This window comes from Martes martes (genome assembly GCF_963455335.1).
Source record: "Martes martes genome assembly, chromosome: 10".
Classification (NCBI taxonomy): Eukaryota; Metazoa; Chordata; class Mammalia; order Carnivora; family Mustelidae; genus Martes; species Martes martes.
In genome coordinates, this window is record NC_137898.1 from 55,375,067 (window position 1) to 55,397,023 (window position 21,957).

The 21,957-nt window shown below is 41.0% G+C and overlaps 1 protein-coding gene across 1 annotated transcript; it reads right to left on the reverse strand.

Moving 5' to 3' along the window:
• Positions 1-1,622: 1,622 nt before the first annotated feature.
• Positions 1,623-16,130, reverse strand: LOC308350003 (E3 ubiquitin-protein ligase TRIM22-like). Its single transcript, XM_080815004.1, has 8 exons — positions 16,024-16,130; positions 11,115-11,582; positions 10,448-10,543; positions 9,575-9,805; positions 6,684-6,706; positions 5,378-5,478; positions 5,073-5,099; positions 1,623-4,814 (listed from the first exon to the last, which is right to left on the reverse strand). The coding sequence occupies exons 2-8, from the start codon at positions 11,523-11,525 to the stop codon at positions 4,219-4,221; spliced, it is 1,485 nt and encodes a 494-aa protein (XP_080671130.1). The 5' UTR covers positions 11,526-11,582; positions 16,024-16,130; the 3' UTR covers positions 1,623-4,218.
• Between the last annotated feature and the right edge of the window lie 5,827 nt (positions 16,131-21,957).

A 21,957-nucleotide genomic window follows, 5' to 3' on the forward strand; every position in this document is an offset into this window, starting at 1 on the left:
CCCCCACTACAGCACCCCATTGTAGTAGCCCCCTTGGAATAAAATCCTCCTTACCTTCCATCTTTAACAAGTGTCCTGAATAGTTTACTTTCTTTAAATGGTGGTCGCTTCCGACCCCGAATCAGAGACTATTATCTGTTTTTCCTTCATTTTGCTGCCGGGGATCACAGTAACCAGTGCGTGGCTCTATAAAATACCTAAAAAATGCAATTCTCTTTAATCTTCCTATGCAGTTCTAACCTTGGCAAAGAGGATCCGGTCCTTACTAGGCACAGAGGGCCATCCACTGAGCTCCTAGTCTTGGTTATATCTGAAAGCAGAAACATGTGGGCAAAGTGGCAGGGCCCTCCCACCACTCTCCCACCACCCTGGGGACCCCAGGAAGGCCTGGCCCCTGGATGAGTCACAGGGGTGGCCCTCAGGATTGGGACACAGGTAGGGACTGGAAAGCAGGTGGCACAGAGGGGGCAGACTGATGTGAGCTGAGCCCAAGCCTCCCCCCCGCCCCCTGCTTTGCTGGCCATGCCGGGGAGCACTGGCTGCTGCTGGTGTTCTGCTGGGCCAGCATCTGCTGTCAGGGCCTCTAATGCCCTCTCAAGGACAGGGCTTGCTCTCAGGCTACCACACAGCGCCTCTCATGCTTACCAACTGCAGCAACATTGCCTGCCTCCAGAGAGGATCTAATTAAGGCTCTAGCACCTCTTCAGGGTGGCTTGGTGAATGGATTCCAAAGGGCTCTACACTCTTTCTTTTTGTTCTGAAGTATCAGCATCTGCCTCCCCTGCAGAGTGCTTGTCAGGGCATCGGGCCTGTGTTCAGTCATTCAGCTCCCAGAAGCCCATGGGCTGTTGCCACATGAGAGAGGGCCCTGGGCAGTGGCTGGGAGAGAGTTTCCCTAGCTGTCTGCAAACCCCTCTCCCTGAAGAGACCCCTGGTGTTCATGACGTTGTGCAATCCCTTCCCCTAGAGAGAGGACAGAATTTGTGAATGCCTTGTGGTCAGCAGAATGTGGCAAAGGTGATGGGCTGTCACTACAGTGGGTAGGTGACGTTATCTAAGGCCGTCTTCCTGGAGGTGCTGGCCTTGAAGAAGTAACAGCCACATTATGACTTTCCTATGGACGTTTGGATCCTCTGTACAAGCTGAGGGTCTCAGTCTTGCAAATGCAAGGAACTGAATGCTCCAAAATCCCAAGTTAGTTTAGATCCAGGCCCTTCCCTGCTCTCGCCTGTATCTCAGGAAGCACCTTGTACACATCCCAGGGAGACGCTAAAAGAGAGAACCCAGCAAAACTGTGCCCAGACTGCTGATCCACAGAAACTCTGGTAGAGTAACTGTGCATTCTTTTAAGCCTAAAAGTTAAGAACGTCAGTGAATTTGTGTTAGTTTGTTGCAAGCCAGGAGAATATGAATACATTTTTACCTAATACGTTAAGTTGAAGGGGCTTACTATGATTATAGGAGATGAGGAGTATGAAGTTATTTTTGCAATACTCTAATATTTACCTTAAAACTGGATAGAAGGAAATGTGAAAGACTGTTTTGTTACTCAAATTATTCTATTTCTTGAAATAGAGCAAAGTTAATGATTTTAGAATAAATGAATGTGTGTTCTTAAAAGCATTTATTTCAAGTCAGAAAAGAAACCAATAAAAAGCGCAAATTGGCACGAATCTGGGGCACTGCTTATGTGCTAGAAAATAACAGGTTATCGCAAATATCCTAATATTTAAATCCCACAACATCCCCACCAGGTAAGTTTTATTATTTTTATTTATTTTATACAGGAGAAATTGAATCCCATAGAACTTCGTTAATTTGATAAGGGCCGCAAAGGAGGTATAGCATCATTATACAAAATTTGATCTGTTTTCAGAGTCCCGCCTTAGGACCTCCAATGCCAATGTTCACCATCTACACAAAGGGTGGGGATATTTTCTTCATGTCATCTGCAGTAACACGCTGACCATGGAGAAGCTCACCATAATATTGCCTATGGTCATGACCTACTTCTGTCTCATTTAGGCTAGAGGCACTGAGCATATCAAATTGCATTTCATGGCCCTTCCGGTTTTCCCTAAGCTGCACCAGGCTTCCCCTGCACGTAACATTTCCTGGCTCTCCCTTCTTCCCCACACCTTGGGAGTCCGGCTGCTGCCTTCTCTGTGGCGTGGTGCACAGGAGAGCCACAGGTGCTGGAGTAACACACAACTGGTACTAATTCTGCCTCTCCTATTCATTAGCCTTTGGACCATAGGAGAACATTTTAATGGTTTATGAACTCCTTTCTTTTCACTTTATAAATCCTTTTAATCTCCTGATGTAAATTTCTCCCTCTTAGGATATTTGTTAGGACTAACCAGGATAATGTTAATACATGTACATGTATTGATACAAACGATTATATGTATATATACCCATATGTATATACACACACCCACATAGATAGACATGTACAGATATGTACATTGCTCCCATGCCAGACATATTCATTTTCATCCAGCATGGCCAAGATTCTCATCTTTCTGTCCTGTCCTGCAAATCTTGATTCAAATTTTGTATAGTGGCTTAGCCTGTCCTAATTTATAAAGCATGCTTCTCAAAGAACAATCTGTGTTTTCACTCTCTTAGGTAGTTCTATCATCCATTCATATTCTCTAACGAAGGAGAAGGAGAAGATGGAGAGGGAGGAGGGGGAGAAGGTGGTCATGGGGAAAGGGGGAGGGGAAGGGGGCGACAAAGGAGAAGGAGAGGGGGAAGAGGGGAAAGGGGAGAAAAAGGAGAAGGAGAAGGCAGAGAAGCAGGTGAAAGGTGCAGAGGGTGGTAAATGCAGTGGCATATTCATGTGTTGCACCACGAGGAAAAAGACCGAGCCCCAGAAGGCTGTCTCTCATAAGCACAGATGAGCCTAGTCCTGATCCTCTCTGTGGGGCACAACATGAAAACTCATACTGCCTGCATGGGATTTGGGGACCTGAGAAATGAGACTTCAGTAGAGTCAATTATCATTTATTAAAGCAAGACCAAACCCAAAGCAACAAAAAAAAAAGTTCCCCATCGATACAGCTTATATTTTTCCAGCAACAACAGATACTTATTCTTACACAGAAGACGCTTAGGTAAGTGCTTCACCTCTAATAAAATTCGATTTCTCAATGGGACCCTACAAAATAGGTACAATCTTTAACATCAATTTTTTTTTTTTAGGAAAATGAGACCAAGAGGTGCTAAGTGACTTGTTCAAATTTACACAACTTATAAGCAAAGAGACAAGATTTGACCTTAGAGACTCTGAGTACCAAAAATCTACTCTTAGTATATATTTTACGTATGCACGTCTGCTTTAACTCTGTGATACATAAAGAGGTGTTATTGGTAAAGCAACACACTCTGAAGGATTCATTACCTAGTGACAGATTCCTATGCACTGTTCTATGTCCTATGCACTTGGATAGAATTTATAATTTTTCCTTTGTTAATTCCCTTAAACAGCAGAGGGAATGAGGAAAGGAGATGTCAGAGGAGGTACAGCAATACTGCTCTTTCTATAAAAGGGATTAGATGTGCTCCCTTTGCAAGTAAGCATTCTCTCTTAATACTAAGCAAAAACTAATAAGGAAAAATAAAGCATTCTCCCCTAATGAAGACAAAATATTAGGAAGGAAAAGCTCAAGCTTTCACTGCATGGTAGGTATGTATAAAAGACTGCTGAGTTGACTTGTGTTCCACCCAAATTCCCGTGTTACAATCCTAACCCCCAAAACTTGAGAATGTGACCTTTTGGAAATAGGGTCTTTACAGGGTGACTAAACTAAAATGATGTAATTAGGGTGGGTCCTTTTCCAATCTGACTGGTGTCCTTAGAAAAAGAGAGATTTAGACACATGGAAATGCACACTGGGAAGATGAGAAGACAGCTGGCTACAAGGCGAGGAATAGACTCTTCCCTCACAGCCCTCAGAAGAAACCAACTCTGCTGACACCTTGGTCTTAGACTTCCAGCCTCCAGAACTGTGAGACAAGAAATTTCTGTTGTTTGAGCCACTCATTCTGTGGTATTTTGTGACAGCAGTCCTAGCAGACTATGTCAAAAACATTCTAAAATGAAAGATGGAGAAAAGAAGGAAGACATGTTCAGAATGGTGCAGAGGAGCTCAGTTGTAGATGAGCCCCAGGACAAGGGGCGCTACACAGAAGTGGGTGAGGGACTGAAAAGGTTCAGGAACTCGGTGGGCACAAGGTGATGGGGCGTTGACAGTTACAAGGATTGAAATATGGATAAGCAGTATGAGAAAACTGACAATTAGAAAACCTGTAGATGAGTGACCCATGGTTTGTGACATTGAAAAATGAGACGATACGTGCTTCATAGTCAAGGAATACCCCAATACGACAGGGAGGAACAGGTATGAAAAGAGTCAAGATCTTGGGATCAGAGGTAGAAGACTCCTCAAAGACCTTATACTCAGATTCATTCTGTAACCCAATAACCCAGTAGCCAAACTGAGGTTTGTATCTGGAGTAAACATCTGGACGATTTACATTTGGATCAAAAACAAACCCAGAGCTCTCTTTTCTCTTGAGGTTTCTTGCTTTACTGTACACCCCAAGAATCCAGGCAATCTTTTCAGACACATCTACTTCCCAATAATACTTCCCTGAGGAAAAATGTTGGTAGCCCAAGGCATCAAAAGCAGAGAAATCGCATAGAAATGGATTTTTAAGAGAGAAGTTGTGCACAGTTGTCATTTGTCTTTTATCAGCAGAAATGGCAATATTCGAAATAGCATTGACTGGCTTCAGCAGCACGTCCACTGTAGGAAAAAATGAGAGGGTCAGGTGATGGATACAGAGTAGGTGTGTCTTGTGACATTGTGAGGTAGGATATCAGGAATGGACTGCGAGGAACTTATGTGGTGGGTCAGAGATGAGTAGAACACTTACGAACTGTTGTATGCCTGCATGTTTGGGGAGGAATACATGAGACTAAGATCACGGGACCTAATAGTACCCACAATGTTTAAAAAGGGATCATAATATTGTGATTTGAAGAACCTGTAACTCCTTCTTACCCCAGTAGCGTCGGACCTCTGTCAGCTCTGAAATAACAAAAGTTTCAATGATGTTGTTAGAAACAAAGGAATAAACACTGATACTTATCTTCTCACTAGGATGGGGATAGGGAGGTGAGCCCTGTGAGCCTATGAACTGGTGAATGACAGACACCTTGCCCATTCCCCCTTAGGTCTTTCAGCATAAGAAATCTAGCTCTCCTTGTCAGGCCTCCATCTTCTCTCATCCAGAAAACTCCTCCCCCTTATTTTGCCCTGATACTACAAGAATTCCACACCTACAACCTTCCTCTGATTCCCCTTACCTTTAAACACTTGCAGCATCCCACTCAGATCTGGAATTTGGAATGTACTCTTCAGTTTCTTGGGAACAATATTTGGCTTCTTCAAGGTCCACTTCTCACTCCTAGAGAAGGCAAAAATTGATCACCCCATACTTCTGACCTTAAGTCTCGGCAAGACCACTGTTTCCCTTACTTTTCGTTCCACTGATACACTTGAATTTTCTCCACTGGAGATCCTGGAGAAGGGGGTTTGGGGAGATCCCTGATGCTGCAACCAGAAGGAATATGCTCATGTCTACCTTTCCATTTACCCTCTGTGTGATCTTCAGAAGGTCTTCACCTCAAAGAAACTCATGTTCTTCCTCCTAAAATGGAAAAATTAACCACATACTCTATCTTTTAATAATAAAGCTAGATGAAATAATGGTGCCTTTAAAAGGTATTTATACCTCTAAAAAAAAAATTATTTGATATATGAAGAAGTCATTGCCATCTTAGTGGTTCTACCAGGGACAGGCCAGAGATGTGAGTTCCCAGGCATGTGATCAATAAGAAGCTCCAGAGCTTGGCTATGGAAGGATTTAGGTTATCAAGTATGGAGCTCTTGTATTAAAAGTGTGAAGGGTCTCCAAAGCCTGTTATCCCAGTACAGATGTCCAGATAATAATATTTAAGGTTATATTCTCTGGGGAAACATTACAAACATCTGGAAAAGAAGAAGTTATGACAACTAAATTAATAGTGGCCTGAATTTCATGTGTTTAGGAAGACCTTGATGCTGCCAAGTGGGTAGGCAACTTTAGACAAAAGACCGTATTTTATACAAGATGCAAACGTATGTAAGCAAGAAGAGATTAATTATTGGCATCAGGACGAAGCCACTGTTCCCCAAGACTAGAGACTTTTTTTTTTGGAAGTGCAATTAAAACCACTAGAAAGACCTTGTTTCTTCTAATATCATGAACAAAATAAATGCAGAGGAGCTGTCCTTGTGGAAAATTTGGGAGCTTGGCAGAGGGAGGATAGGTTTCTTCTCTGAAATAAGATAGGCACCCATGAAATATGGAAACAAACTGCAGCATAGACAGGTTTGACCAGAATGAGTGAAATCATGATCTCATTGCCCTAGCTCTGTGACCTCCCACCACCCCAATTCCATTGAAAATCTTCATCTGTGATCAAAAATTTGTAATAATATAATTCCCAAATTCCCCAGCTCGGTGACTTTTTTTTTTTTTTTTAATTCTGATTGATCCCAAGGTAACTCTCGTGGCTATAATTCTGTCCTCACATAAAAAAAGGACCATACCTGGTCTCCCACACATACCTTTTCATGACATTAATCATATCCTAGGGAGAAGAGAGAAAACATGAGTCATGTATAGGATTGCCATATTTAGAAAATAAAAATGGCTGATTAAAATTTAATTTAAGATACTTTAGTTTAAGTACACCTCTTGCAATATTTAGGATGCCAGAATACCCTTCTACTACAAGAAAACAATTTATTGTTTATCTGAAATTAAAATTTAATTATGCATCCTGTATTTTGTCCAGCAACCCTCCAAGAGTTATAAGATCTCCTAAATTAAAAAGTTTTCTCTACCTTAGTCCCCTAAAGCTCCTTGGTATGATGTGAATAAATAGATTATCAGAGTATGGAGGACGAAATATAGAGATAAGACCGAGATCAACCATCCCAAGAGCTCATGTAAGGCTGTTAGAAAGATGATTTCTAGTACTTGGAGATGTGATATATTTAACAAGTAGATAAGAGACTTTGACATTTAAAAAAATACATTCATGAGGAGACCTCATTAACTCATTATGCTTTTATGTATTCTAGAGAGAAATAAAGGTGAAACCCATATTAGCCAGACATCATTGCAGGCTCTAGAGAGTGAAAGATGACGAATTAATAATAATAGTTCTCCAAAAGTATACTTTCTTTCACTGCAGGTACAAGTAATCAAGAACTTCAAACAAATGTTTCTCTGGCTTCCCTCTACTCATTCTATATATGTCCTCTATACTACCTAAAATTACTCTCCCCAGTTTTAAGCATGAAATAAGCCACAGGAACCAGAACCTGAGGAAGTCTAAAATGTAGCTTACTATTTCCCAACTATTTACATCCCATTGTCCAAAATGATACCAATATCTACTAAGTCACTGCTTTAGAAACTATAATATTCTACTCTGAATTCCAATATTGTATTAAGCCAGTCCAGTTTATATCCTCAAAATCTTTTAGCCATCTTTTTATTCCCAGCATAGACGTTATTTGCCTAATTTGTTGAACAGAAATGTACCAATATATTTGGTTTCCCTCTCTCCAGCCTAACCCTTTTATACCAATAAAGTCTTGACTACCAGTTGGCTCTAGATCCTCACATAAAGTTTTATTCTCTGTATTAGGCTTTTTTGTTATTGTATATGACTAAAACTGGTTTTAAATTTAAAAGAAAGAAGAATTGTATTGCATGGAGCACTGGGTGTGATGCATAAACAATGAATGCTGCAACACTAAAAAGAAAAAAAAAATAAAATGGAAAAAAAGAAAGAAAGAAAGAAAGAAGAATAAATTCCGGGGCAGGTGTAACTTTAGTCATACCTAGGTTTTTAAATGAAAATCTTGTCATCAGAATCTGTTCTTCTCAAATTCTATTTTCCACCTGCAATATTGGCTTTCTTCTTAGACACTGTATGGAATCAACTTGACTCTCCTGCTTTAAATGATAATCCCTGATATGTTACTTGCTGAAAAAGGGAACTTCTCTTTCTAGTCATGATAGTAAAATTCTAAGGCATAAAAATCATTGACCTAAATTGGGTCAGGTCCCTATCTTAATTAAGTACTGCATCATTGGTAAGCATATGGGAATCTCATATTCTGATTTACCTAGAATTGAGAGACACATACATCCCTGATGCTACCAATATTATAAACCCTAACCAACTCCATGGACTGAGGATGAGGATGGTTCCTTAATGGGTAATTCAAGAGGTTGTTACCAAGGGAAAAAAAAATGAATTAATTGAATTAAGATTGGACAGATGTCCCATACAGCCTATCCCTTCACTGTCACCTCCTCACCCTTTTTACCAAATTATTTCTCCCCAAAAAGGCTCAATATAATACAACAGTTACAATAATATTAAACATGGATGACTGGGAGCCCTGGGTGGCTCAGTTGGTTAAGCGGCTGCCTTCGGCTCGGGTCATGATCCCAGGGTCCTGGGATCGAGTCCTGCATTGGGCTCCTTGCTCAGCAGGGAGCCTGCTTCTCCCTCTGCCTCTGCCTGCCTCTCTGTCTGCCTGTGCTCACTCTCTCTGACAAATAAATAAATAAAATCTTTAAAAAAAAATGGATGACTAATATCACATGTAAATTATGATGTAAGAGCAATTAAAGATCTAAACTTAAGATCTGAAAGTATAACACTGTTCAAAGAAAAGAAAAAGAAAAATCTTCACAATACTGGATTTGTAATGATTTCTTGGATATGACAGGAAAAAAAGCACAGGGAATAAAAGAAAAATAACTAAGTTGGGCCACACCGAAGTTAAAAATTTTCTGTGCATCAAAGGACACCAGGAAGACAGTGAAGAGACAATGTACAAAAAGGGATAAGATATTTGCAAATCATATATCTGATAAGGTATTAGTATAGAGAACATACAACAAACTCCTACAACTCAACAATAAAAAGCAAACAACCCAACTGGAAAAATGGGGAAAGAATTTAAATAGATATTTCTCCAAAGAAGATATACAAATCTCCAATAAACAACATGGAAAGATGTTCAACATTATTGGTCTACACTTGGAAATGCAAATCAAAACCACAGGTTTTGCACAGTCTGGACTCAACAACAAGAAAATCAAACATAAACAGAGATTTGTGGTATTTGATTAAACTTAGTGAAAGATGCCTTGCAAATGCAAGAAGACAGATAATGGGAGCTTATAAAGAATTTCTCTCCGAATTTTTTGCACTGCCTTTCATTAATTACGAACAATGGCAATTTTCTTTGTCATTCATACTTTGAATTATCCCTATGACCCTTGAAATGACACAGAAGGTGTACTGAGGGTCCCAAGAGCCTTGAATGTCGCCATGAGGAAGCAAGTTTGGGGACCCAGCAGAGAAGAAAATATTGTCTCTCTGTTTACCCTGAATCTCATCATGTGGGAGCTCCAATCCAAGCCTTACCTGCACTGTGTCTACTGATGACCCCCATATCTGATGTTCAATATCTGAGATGAGCTCCCTTAAGCACTGCTTCTGCCGGGCCAGCTGGTCTCTGGCCACTACCAAGTTATCCAGCACATTCACTTCATCTTCCTCCAGCTTTTGCAGCACGCTCTTCTCCTCGCTGTCTAGGGTGGCTCTCATGTCATTAAACCCTTTCAGAATCCTTTGTCTCTCAGTCTGTATACGATTCTTTGGGGATGAGAAGAGAAAGAGGCAGTCAGTCTTTCTGGCCAAGAGCCTACATTGTCTGGGCCTGGGTGCCAAGACAAGAACTATTTTCTTCAGGGACTTCTCAAAGAGAAGGGAACAGTCAGAGAACAACTACTGAGAAAACCATTTCCCCAGTATTTTCTCCTGAGTTTCTCCCAAAGGAATATATTAAAGTCTGCTTTAACGAAGCCCACCCCAAGACACAAAGCGACACCTGGATGAGGCTGGGATTGCAGACACCTGTCCTGGGTAATCATGCCACACTGCCTAGGAACCCTTTCCACCCACAGCTCCTAAATAGGGAACACTGGGCTTTCCTTGATGTGTTTTCTGCAAGTATTCGTGCCTCAGACATGATGATGGATACTGGACATGGGATTCATGAGTCATTTTTACATTGCTTTCCTCCATGTCTTCACCTCCAAATATTTGGTTTCACTTGTGATATGTATCCTCTCTGGCACCCAACCCTCAACAGGAAAGGAGTGAAATGAGGACTAATTGAGAAGCCCCCAAACTCATTAATCTGAGGTAACAAAGAGGAAGGGGCCTCCTTGTGACAGGACTGAGGTGCTGCCAGTTTTCTGTCTCAGTACTCCCTCAGGAAATATCTCTTCCTGCCTTCCAGGAAGCTTTCTCCTCTCTGATGTTAGCTTCCAACTCCTCCATTTTCGGCTGCTCCTTCCTCAGCTTCTTCAGAGCTGCCTGGAGCTTTTCCTGTGAGAAAAGAATCACCGGAGTTAAGCTATGAGCTTTCTTAGCACCTGGAGAGAGGGAAGAAATCAGACTCATTTCAGAAGAGACCAGGTTACAGAAATGAAACTGGTGATTAGAATCTAAGATGTAGACAAAAACCTGAAGAGGTTAATATACTCTGCATCCCTGGATGATGCAAGCTATCATCCCTTGAACAAGAGTAACCTGATTCTCTCTCTTCCGAGAGGAAGAATTGATCCTGCAGCAAGGAAAGTCCTCTCATCTCATTGACAGGTTCCTCTCATCCAACCAACCATGTTCTCCAGAAACCCTTCTGCTCAAAGGAGAAATCAGAATTTATCTTGGGGAGCATTTCTCCACTCATCCAACTTCTCTTTGTAGCCTAGACTTATTTCTGATCAAATGATAGAGTGCACAAAAATTTCCTTTAAATCTCAGAAGCTAAACAAGGATATGGAAAGAGATCGCAGAGCTCAGTTCTATGATGACAAAGGGAAGAAAATAATTTTAAAAAGTGAAGGATTCACTTGAGGTAATTTTCTGCCACATCTACTTCCTCCTTTGGGCCTACCTGACAGTCCTTGGCCACCTTCTCCATGAAGAATATTTGATGACCACGGTGCTCCACAGACTGGGCACAGTGCTGGCAAATGAATTTCCCATCCTCTTTACAGAAGATCAGGAGTTTTTCTCCATGGTGCTCACAGAGCTTTTTCTGCCGTGGCCTCATGTTCTCTTTGACTTTCTGCACTATGCTGGCCAGGGGCTGATTAGGTCGGAGATTCCAAAACTGGTATTTGCACTGGCACACTGGGCAGTTGCTTTCCCCTCCTTGGTGGACCCCTGAATCCTTACTCTTAGCAGTGATGCAAGCTTGGCAGAAGCTGTGGCCACAGTCTAGACTCAGGGGCATTGTCAAAAGATCCAGGCAGATGGGGCAGGTCACTTCCTTCTGTATGTTCATCTGTGCTGGAAAATCCATTGCAGTGCTCCCCTCGTTTCTTCTTGTCCTGACAGTGGAGTCCTTGTTCACAGACTCCTGCAGGGCAGGGAATGTTGAAAGGAGCATGATAAGGAAGGCAGAAATAGAAAGGATACTGATTATGTAGAGATTTAGAATGGGCAAAACATTAATATACAATAAAGGAAAGAAAACAAACAGGAAGAATAGGTCAGTATCAGCCCTTTTCAGGCTCTTGGTAATAATTGTAAACACTTTCCTCTCATTTAATGTTACATGACAAATTTCACCCCACCAGGGCAAGCTTGCTAGTTTCTCTTCTTCTACTGGTATTGAAGCCCTTCCTACCAAGAATCTTGTGCAACCCATCAGTTTTTTTCTGTCTTTTTTTCCCCACCCGCAAATACATCCTCTCTGTTAAATACACTAAACCCACTATGGCCCCTGGGTTTTTGCACTGCTCTTCTCCTGTGTGGGTGATCCTGCCCCTGATATTTGCATGACTCACCTTTTTTTTTTTTTTTATTAACATATAATGTATTATTCGCCCCCGGGTGTACAGGTCTGTGAATCATCAGGCTTACACATTTCACAGCACTCACAATAGCCCATACCCTCTCCAATGTCCATAACCCAGCCACCCTATCCCTACCCTCCCACCCCCCAGCAATCCTCTGTTTGCTTTATGAGGTTGAATGTCTTATGGTTTAGCATGACTCACTTTTTAAAAACAACTTTATCATCAGTCAGAGAAAGACAATTATCATATGATCTCCCTGATATGAGGAAGTGGAGATGCAACGTGGGGGGTTTGGGGGGCAGGAAGGGAATAAATGAAACAAGATGGGTTTGGGAGGGAGACAAACCACAGGAGACTCTTAATCTCACAAAACAAACTGAGGGTTGCGGGGAGAGGGGGGCGGTTATGGACATTGGGGAAGGTATGTGCTATGGTGAGTGCTGTGAACAGTGTAAACCTGGTGATTCACAGACCTGTACCCCTGGGGCTAATAATACATTATATGTTTATAAAAAATTTAAAAATTTGAAAAAAATAAAAGTTAATTCACCAACCAAAAAATAAAAATAAAAATAAAAACAACTTTATCAAGTTATGTTTATATCAAATGCATTCATTTTAAGAGTACAATACAATGGTTCTAGCAAACTTAGGGAACTGTATAACTTTCCCCACAGTCCAATTTCAGAACATTTCCATCACTTGAAAACCAACTGGATGCCATTAGACGTCATCCCCATTCTGAACCTGAGCCTTGGGGAACCATTGATCATATGTTTTTACAGATTTGCCTTTTCTGGTCAATTTGTATAAGTAGAATTATAACATGATCTTTTGAGACTGAATTCTTTCCCCTAGAATACTGCTATTGAGCTTCATCTATCCTGCCTTTCTCTCCAGTTTCTTAAAGTCAAAAGTACAAAAGCCGGGGCGCCTGGGTGGCTCAGTGGGTTAAAGCCTCTGCCTTCGGGTCAGGTCATGATCCCAGGGTTCTGGGATCGAGCCCCGCATCGAACCCTGAATCGGGCTGCTCCGCAGGGAGCCTGCTTCCTCCTCTCTCTCTGTCTGCCTCTCTGCCTACTTGTGATCTCTGTCAAATAAATAAATAAAATCTTTTAAAAAAAAAAGTACAAAAGCCACTGCTGCCTCAGAGAAACTTTGCACTTGCTTGTCCCTCTGCAGGGAACCACTCCCCAATCTCAGCATGACTCACTCTTTGGTTTCATCAATCTCTTCTTCAGCTCTCTTACCAGAACCTGCTTTGACTTCTCTATAGCAAAACTGCTGATACTATTGCTTGCTGTACATTTGCTATATTTCTCTTATTTTTGCTATGTAATACATAGCATCTTTAAATGTCTGCCTCTTCCTCCTAAAAAGCAATCCATGCATACATCAGGCATGGTTTTGTGCACTGACAGAGCCTCAGTACCTAGAACAGTGCATCATACACAGGAACAAAAAGTGTCATGAATACATAAAGTTAGAATCTCCTCATCCCTCTGTACATGCTTAGACCTTTCTCATTAGCTTTTCATCTTTCCTTTCCATTAGCAGTTTTCTAATGGTCCAGAAGAATTTACCTCCCAATGTACCTGTTCCACCCAGAGCCTTTCCATGTCCTCAAATTCATTCCCCAGAGACACCTACAGACACAGCAAGGGCCACAATCAGGAGGTAATTTCATCACTAACAATTTTATAATCAGTTGCAATTTACAAATCACTTAGACCTATTTATCCCTTATATAAAAATCCTTGAGAAATAAAAGTACTCCCTTTCTTCAAATGTAGAAATAGAATCAAATGACCTACAGATCATTCTTTTAGAGTCCATAAGGTATGGCAGGCTCATCCCTGTCTGTCTCAAATTAGATCTCATCCAACTGAGTCTTTTACCTGAATTCCAGGAAAAGGTCCCCCACCAGTTTCCCTGATACTGTCATTCATCTCATACAATCAGCTCTCATCACTGTTCACACCACCAGCAAGAATGATTTTTTTTTTTAAGCATATTAATCTTACTATTTCTCCAGTCAAATGCATGTCATTCAGTTTGAGTCACTCTTTATCATGGTCAACGTCGGTCCACATTATACATCCCCTTCTGTTGCATCATCCCCTCAGCCCAGCTCCCACTCCTCCCCCACCCACACTGGCTGCCTTATGTGTTCCTTGATCACTCTGGGCAAAAATCCATCTTAAATCCATCAATTCCTTGAAAACTCAGCTGAAAATCACCTTCCCACACTGAGACCTAGCCTGAAAACTATTTTAAATTGCAAAGCCTGTACGGGTGTTATCTGTGACTAGTGAATCATTGAACTCTGCATCAAAAATTCATGATGTACTGTATGTTGGCTAAATGAACATAATAATAATTAAAAAAAAAAACCTGCAAAGCACTTTAGCAGGGTACACCATAAATACTGAGCCTTGTGATGGGTCTTTTTTGTCTTTTAATGCTATTGTTTCTTTGTTTTTGTCTTTTCTTATACTGCATCATTCTTTAGTTATTTCTTTACTTTCTCTCCACTCACCCAAATTATAATCCTTTATAGATGTTTAATATTTCCTGACAGTTCAGTAGGTGTTAATACAATTTTTTTTTCATCACAGTTATATGCTTTTGCTCTTGTGAATTTAATCAAAAGTATTTTAAAAAATTTAAAGCCCATTTTCTCCCATCCGTTGGACACTGTACTAGCCCCCTGAGTAAACAATTAATACGCACCAGATATGAAACTTGTCTAGATGTAAGAGACAGACCAATGACTTTTGAAAAGGGAGAAGAAAGGAAAGTACACATCAAAATATTATGTAACACAGAGATATGATACAAAGTGTTCAGAGGTAAGGTTAAGATGGAATTCTTTCTGAGAAATTACCGACTCCTTTCCTTAGCTCTGTGCAGAGAAAATGGAGTAAGGTGTTTAGCAATGGAGGAGTAAGGAGTTTAGCAATTGAAAAGTAAGGAGTTTAGCAATGGAAAACTATGTCTAAGATGATGGAGGACAAGTTCTAAATCAGGAGTGGACACCAGAGTGTTGTGGGGTGCTGCTGAGGTGAGAGTAAGCTATGTTCACTCAGAAGAGAACAAATTCCCTGTGACTGGAGCCCCAGAGAGACAAGTGATTGTGGGGGAGCTGCAGAGATGGACAGCAGTCCGATCATCCAGCCTCTCTCATCAGGCTGACCAAAAGTCTGGTGATTCATCACGAAAGTTCTGGACAACTTTTCAGAAATTATCAGTACAAGAAGAGTAATAGGAGGAGTTACAAGAGTGTCTTCTCCTTGGCACGGGCCCTAAGATCCCTTTCCCTCCCACAAGTACAGATAAGGACTCTTGTCTCTACTGGCTCTCTCGAGGAGCTTAAGCTTTTTTTTTTTTTTTTCTTTCTTTCTTTTTAAGATTTTATTTATTTATTTGACAGAGAGGGAGATCACAAGTAGACATAGAGGCAGGCAGAGAGACAGGGGGAAGCAGGCTCCCTGCTGAGCTGAGAGCCCGATTCAGGGCTTGATCCCAGGACCCTGAGATCAAGACCTGAGCCAAAGGCAGAGGCTTTAACCCACTGAGCCACCCAGGCACCCCGGAGCTTGGGCTTTTATGAAGAGGGAAAACAGGACCCCATCTCACACACTTCACTGGAGGAAAAGAAAAACAGATTTTTCTATTTCTGAAAAAAAAAAAGTTTCTCTGGCTCACCTTAGCAAGGTAGAAAAGTCAAAACCTCAGAACAGAAAGAAGATGAGTGTAATTCAGCCTGAGAAATAATGATGATCCCTCCAAGAAGCAAACAAGGGTCTCAGTGTTCCTAAGTCTTCCTTTTCCAGCTGTCATGCCATCCCCAGACTCAATATATCTCTCTTCTGCAGAAAACATACAAGCAGGCTCTCTGCTTTAAGAGCAGCTTCAGAACCACAAGTTCATCCAAATACATTCAGTCTGTTCCTCCCAAACTTCCTGCCCTTTGCCTTCACAAACTGCCCCACAGACCTTTAGGCTGAAGTGGAGAAGTCTTGTCTCCGTGGAGATCAGAAGCAGGTATGGGCAAGATTCACTCACCAAGCCAGAAAACTGGTAACTGAAAACAAGGGAGTTTCCCTACAGGAACTGGGTAGAAATGAAACTTAAAATCTGAGAAGGGGAAATGAAAGAAAGGAAGCAGAATGGAAACTTAAAAAACAATAGCAGTGAGAAGACACCACATAGGGTGTCAGGAAAGGGTATGTTCTAGGACCTGCACCAGCCAGGCACCCAGTCACTACATTCTTCCTCCTACCCTAGCTTACTCCAGCATGAATATTTGAGTAAGAAAAAATGAGAAGTACAATGATACAGACTGAATACTCAGCATTTCAATTCAATCCTATAATTATTTGTTGAGCTTATGCTATATTCAAGCCTCAGTCAAGCCACAAAAGATAAAATAATGATCTGGAAAGGCGTGGCACCTGAACTCTTGCAATGCAGACTGTGACGGGAAAGATAATCAGTCATAAAGCTCTGTAAATATGGGCAGACATAGTGACTATCAGCAGGCATCATTGTGAATAGTAAAAACCAAATTTAAAAGTTTCTTCAGTGTGAGCCTATGGAGAAAATTTTTATAAAATGTCATTGAATCTTAGGAGTACACCAGTTAACTACCAGTTTCTATTTCTTATGCAGACAGGTCTGAAAAGGAAGGTTTGCAGAAATTAACCATAGTAGGACCAAGTCAGTGCCTTGTTACCCAACAGCTAGGAGGCAGGTGAGAACATGGAGGTTAATACATGGTAGTATTCAAGCACAATCTTTTACTGAGTAACACACCTCCATAATTTTTCTTTCTTTACTTCCTTTGGGAAAAGTTTGCCCTTTTTAATCTCAGTCAGAGGCAGGACTGGAACATCTTGTATTTTCTACACACACTTTTGTGACTGAGACATCTTGTATTTCCTACACACACTTTTGTGCCATTATCTATCTTGTTCTGATGACATGTTCTAGATGGGGAATTGCATGATGGTGGAAGCTCCACCATGGACCCTGACTGGCAGAACGGCAGAGCACAGCAAACTTCCCACATGAGCCAACGTGAGACCCTGTAGGGCAACTGAGAAACCAATGCTTGGAGAATTAAAGCACAGATATTTTGGTATTTTTTGTAACCCACAGAAATGTAAGGTAATCATGGCTTAGAAACTCCTTTTGAATCACTTACAGCTATGAGGCAGGAACTGAAAATCATGCAAGCATAATTATTGAGCCATACTGAAGTAAGGTTTTCATAATAATGAATAAACTTGGGACGCTTTTCAAGTGCAATCATAATCATCTAAATTTTGGACAAGTTACATTCTGAGAGCTGGCATTTTTTAATCACCTTTGTCTTATGATCCTATCATCAAGTATCCTTCTTCCTGCAGCCCCGCACCCAAACAACAGTAAGTTTTATGAAGGCAGGAAGGGAACTTTTCTATGTTGTTCCTTTTTGTCTCAGCTCTATTACAAGGTGCTGAACACAGGGAATGATTTTTCTTTTTGTTAACATATAATGTATTATTCATTTCAGGAGTACAGGTCTGTGGTTCGTCAGTCTTACACAATTCACAGCACTCACCATAGCACATAACCTCCCCATCCCTCCCGCCTCAGTCCCTTCCAGCAAACCTCAGTTTGCTTCCTGAGATTAAGAGTCTCTTATGGTTTGTCTCCCTCTCTGCTTTCATCTTGTTTCATTTTTCCCTCCCTTCCCCTATGATCCTCTGTCTTCTTTCTCGAATTCCTCATATCAGTGAGATCGTATGATACTTGTCTTTATCTGACTGACTTATTTCACTTAGCATAATACCCTCTCGTTCCATTCATGTCGTTGCAAATGGCAAGATTTCGGGGTGTTTCGTTTTGTTTTGTTTTTGATGGCTGCATAGTAAGGAATGATATTTGAATAGAAAAACATGCAGTTATACAGCTCTATTATTTTAATTGCATTGAACATGCTGACAATAATCATGGTTCTGTTGCACTATTACTCTTGCAGCCAACATGATCGCTGTGGTGCATGTGACTTCTGATAGAACCCTGATGTCAATTCCTGTGCAGAATGTTAACAATGTTTCCTGTCTTCTCTGTTTTGTTTTTAAGGTTTGCTCAGATACTAATCTCAATTCCTGCTGCTCACTCATGCTGCACCAGCACAATTGAACCACATTACTTCTTGTGGCCTGTGTTTGGTTTGGTTTGGTTTTTCGGACTGAAAACAGTTAAAATTCGTGGGCCCAAAGTGGGAAAGCTTTCATTTAGGTTCTTTCCCAGCAGGAGATAGAGGAAATGGAGGGGGACACAGAGCCCGAAGGAGGACTTTTTATTCCCTGATCCCCAAGAGCATAGTAAACTGGAATGTGGATCGCAGCAATACGGTGAGCTCCAGAGACAAATTTTCGGTGGTAGGAGAAGTAAGGTTCATTCAGGTTTCCAACCACAAGCCCGTGTTTCCTTGTACCGGCAAGCTCTGATTTCTTCACTAATTTCTCCCACCTGAATCTAATGTCTCAGAGGTGGTTCCCAGGACATCCTCCAGAACCATCCTCCTACCCTCCTACCCTTCATCTTCTCTCATCTTCTTTTGGGTCTCTGATTCCCTCCCACATTTTCCAGATGAATGTGTTGTTATCTCTTCTCAGACAAACTCAAAATCATCAGATCCTCTATGTAAGTGTAATTTCCAAATTACAGATTGAGCCAAGGTTTTACAGCCCAAAGCTGCCCTATCTCAACTTACTCAGAAATGCGTAACAGGTACTGGGATTTGAGTTTTAGAAGTAAGGGAGTTCTGGAGAGCTGAAGAGAAGAGATCCTGATTAAAAAGTCAGCTTTTACACCCCATACAGCCAAAAATCTCTTTCTTCACATTTCAGAAGCTCTTGCCCTCACACAAACTTCTCACACGAAGTCTGGAAGGAAACCTTAGGTGTTTGGGGCCAGGATGTGAGATCAAATCAGAGATTCAAAAGGAATAAAAGGATGGATATGGGATTTGTAGGAGGCATGAGAAAGGAAGAAGTATTCGGAACTCATCTTGGTCCCCGCAATCAACTCACCTACCCTGCCCCTGTTCACACCCCATAAATATACACACACTTGGAGCCCTGCACTCCCCTCTAATTGTCAGTAAGAGCAAAAATAGACTATCCCAAAGTCAAATCTACAGTACATCTCTCCCTTCACCACCACATACCATATCATCTTTTCTCCTTTCTGACCTCTGATAATGACTATCCCAAAGTCAAATCTACAGTACATCTCTCCCTTCACCACAACATACCATATCATCTTTTCTCCTTTCTGACCTCTGATAATGAAAAAAAGGGACAGCCACTGTGAAGAACATCTGGCAGTTTGTTATGACATAAAATATGCATTAATTCTAAAAACCAGTAAATCAATTTACAGTATTCACTCAGAAGGGATGATCGGTTTGGATTTTTCGAGGAGTTGACAGATTTCATCCAAGCCTGCATGAGGAACCACTGCAGAACCAGTTCTGGAAGAAAGGAAGGGAGAACCTGCTTTTATTCATTCCTGAGGATTATCAGAGTCCATCAGCTCACTGGGAAGAATGAGGCAAACCAGGAGAAATCAAAGTTTGGTCTAGGACATTGTTGAGAAATCCCACAAAGTACTCTGGACTCTTCCCATATAGTCATGAATAATAATTGAATAAAGCCAGGCAAACAGAAGGAGATTTCTAGAGGAAAAGAATTACTACAGAAACAGGGGAGGATATTAACTTTTCATTAGTATACTCAGTTAAAGAGGCTATTATAATTATAAAATAAGACTGGGCAACTATGAAGGTGATAAGAAAAAACTCGTATAATGCTAAAATATTTATTTTGCAGGCAGATGAAATTCTTTAAAAAATCTGTAATTATGTAAGCAAGTTATTCTATTAGTTACGACAAAGCAAAGGCAGGGGCGCCTGGGTGGCTCAGTGGGTTAAAGCCTCTGCCTTCGGCTCAGGTCATGAGCCCTGCATCGGTCTCTCTGCTCAGTGAGGAGCCTGCTTCCTCCTCTCTCTCTGCCTCTCTGTCTACTTGTGATATCTGTCTGTCAAATAAATAAATAAAAATCTAAAAAAAAAAAAAGAATTTCTGTTTAAAAAAAAAGACAAAGCAAATGCAATAATTTTGAAAGTAAACGGATATGTGTTTTTTTAAATAATTTATTTCCAAGTCACACAGGTACAGGGAATCAGAAAACTAATGGACATCATTCTAAATCACTGCTCCTATGTTAGGAAATAGTACAATTATTTAAAATATTCTGTTACTTAATTTTAACCAAAACTCATCAAGTGATTTTCATTGTTTTTCTTTTAAATGAGAAAGCATATCTCATAAAATTTAGTTTATTTGATAAGGGCCAGTGTGTGGCAACACCAGAATTATAATAAAGGTCCACCTGTGATATAGAGAAATACCGCATGATCTCACTTATATGCAGGATCTGCAACAGTTACACTAGGAAGTAAATATTAGGATGGTGGTTGTCCGGGCTGGGCGGAGAAGGAAATGGGGAGACACACACACACACACACACACACACACATACACACACAGTGATAGCCATGTAGAGGTGATGCATATGTTTATTAGCCTGATTGTGATGATCATTTCACAACATAAACATGTATTCAACCATCAAGTTGTATACCTTAAATATTTACAACTTTTATATAGCAAGAGTATCTCAAAGCTGTTAAAAACCTGAAAGTAAGTCTGCCTATGAGGGTGTGTGTGTATCAAAAGCAGAATTGGAATAGTCTTGATAGTGGTGCCAAGGATCAGAAAAATGAGGGAAATTGAGGAAAGTGTACAAGGCATGTCTCTGTATTATTTCTTACAAATGTATGTGAATTTACAGTTATTTTTTTTTTTAAATGTAGACAATTTTGGAAATTCTTCTCTAGGGTCCAAGTTTTCCTTTGGTTTTGCATCCTCAGCTGAGCTTTATTTCCGGGTGGCAGACAGGGCCTGGGCAGAAGTGTGAGTATTCAGAAACCTGTTCAATTTTCGAGAGGACTGGGCATGGGACTCAAGAAAGACAAGTGAAGAGAGGAGAGGTTGCAGAACTGGGCAGGGACCCTGTCATCAAGCCTGCTTTACATAGGTGAAGGGAGCCCTGAGAATTTCTCCATAGGATCACAAACACACTGTATATTTACAAGTACAAAAGCAAATGGATTGGCTTTCCTAGCTCCCTCTGGCTTTAAGATCATGAAGTCTCCTCATTTCCCTCTCCCTCCTGAAACAGGGCAGACAGGGATATCATCCGCTATCCCTAACTACAGAAGTGACCCAGATGCTGAACTATCAAAAGGAGCACTGCCTCATATACTTTGGCACTTCTAATTTCATAATTTTGCACACTTTCATTATTACGATCATATCACATTTTCTGCTACTTCTAGAGGTCATTTTTATATTCCTCAAATTATTCACTGTAGCGATGGGGTAACAGGAAGGCAGAGGTCAAAGGGAAAATTTAGAAGATCAGTTTCCTCCAGTTTCCATGGATGAGTGCTGAGATACAGGGGGGCTGTGTGTGCACTCACACACACACAGTGCACACACACAGATTCTAGAAATATTCACCTTGGAATCCTTTGTGTCATCAAAGGTCATCCAAAGATGAGGCCCATAGGGTTCTGGGGACAAGCAGGAGTGAGAGCAGATACTGTTTAACCAGACAGCACACTTTTTTTCTCCTAGCTCTGAACATAATTAAAGAAGAGTTGAGAATAAAAATGCTGAAAGACATAGGGATGTCTTTTATGAACAAACCCGAAATGAACATCCATTGTAGTGATAGCTCGCCTCCAATCTCACTGAAGGAGGAGAGCAAGATTTTCCTCTACCTTCCTGAGAACTTTCAAGTCACTGC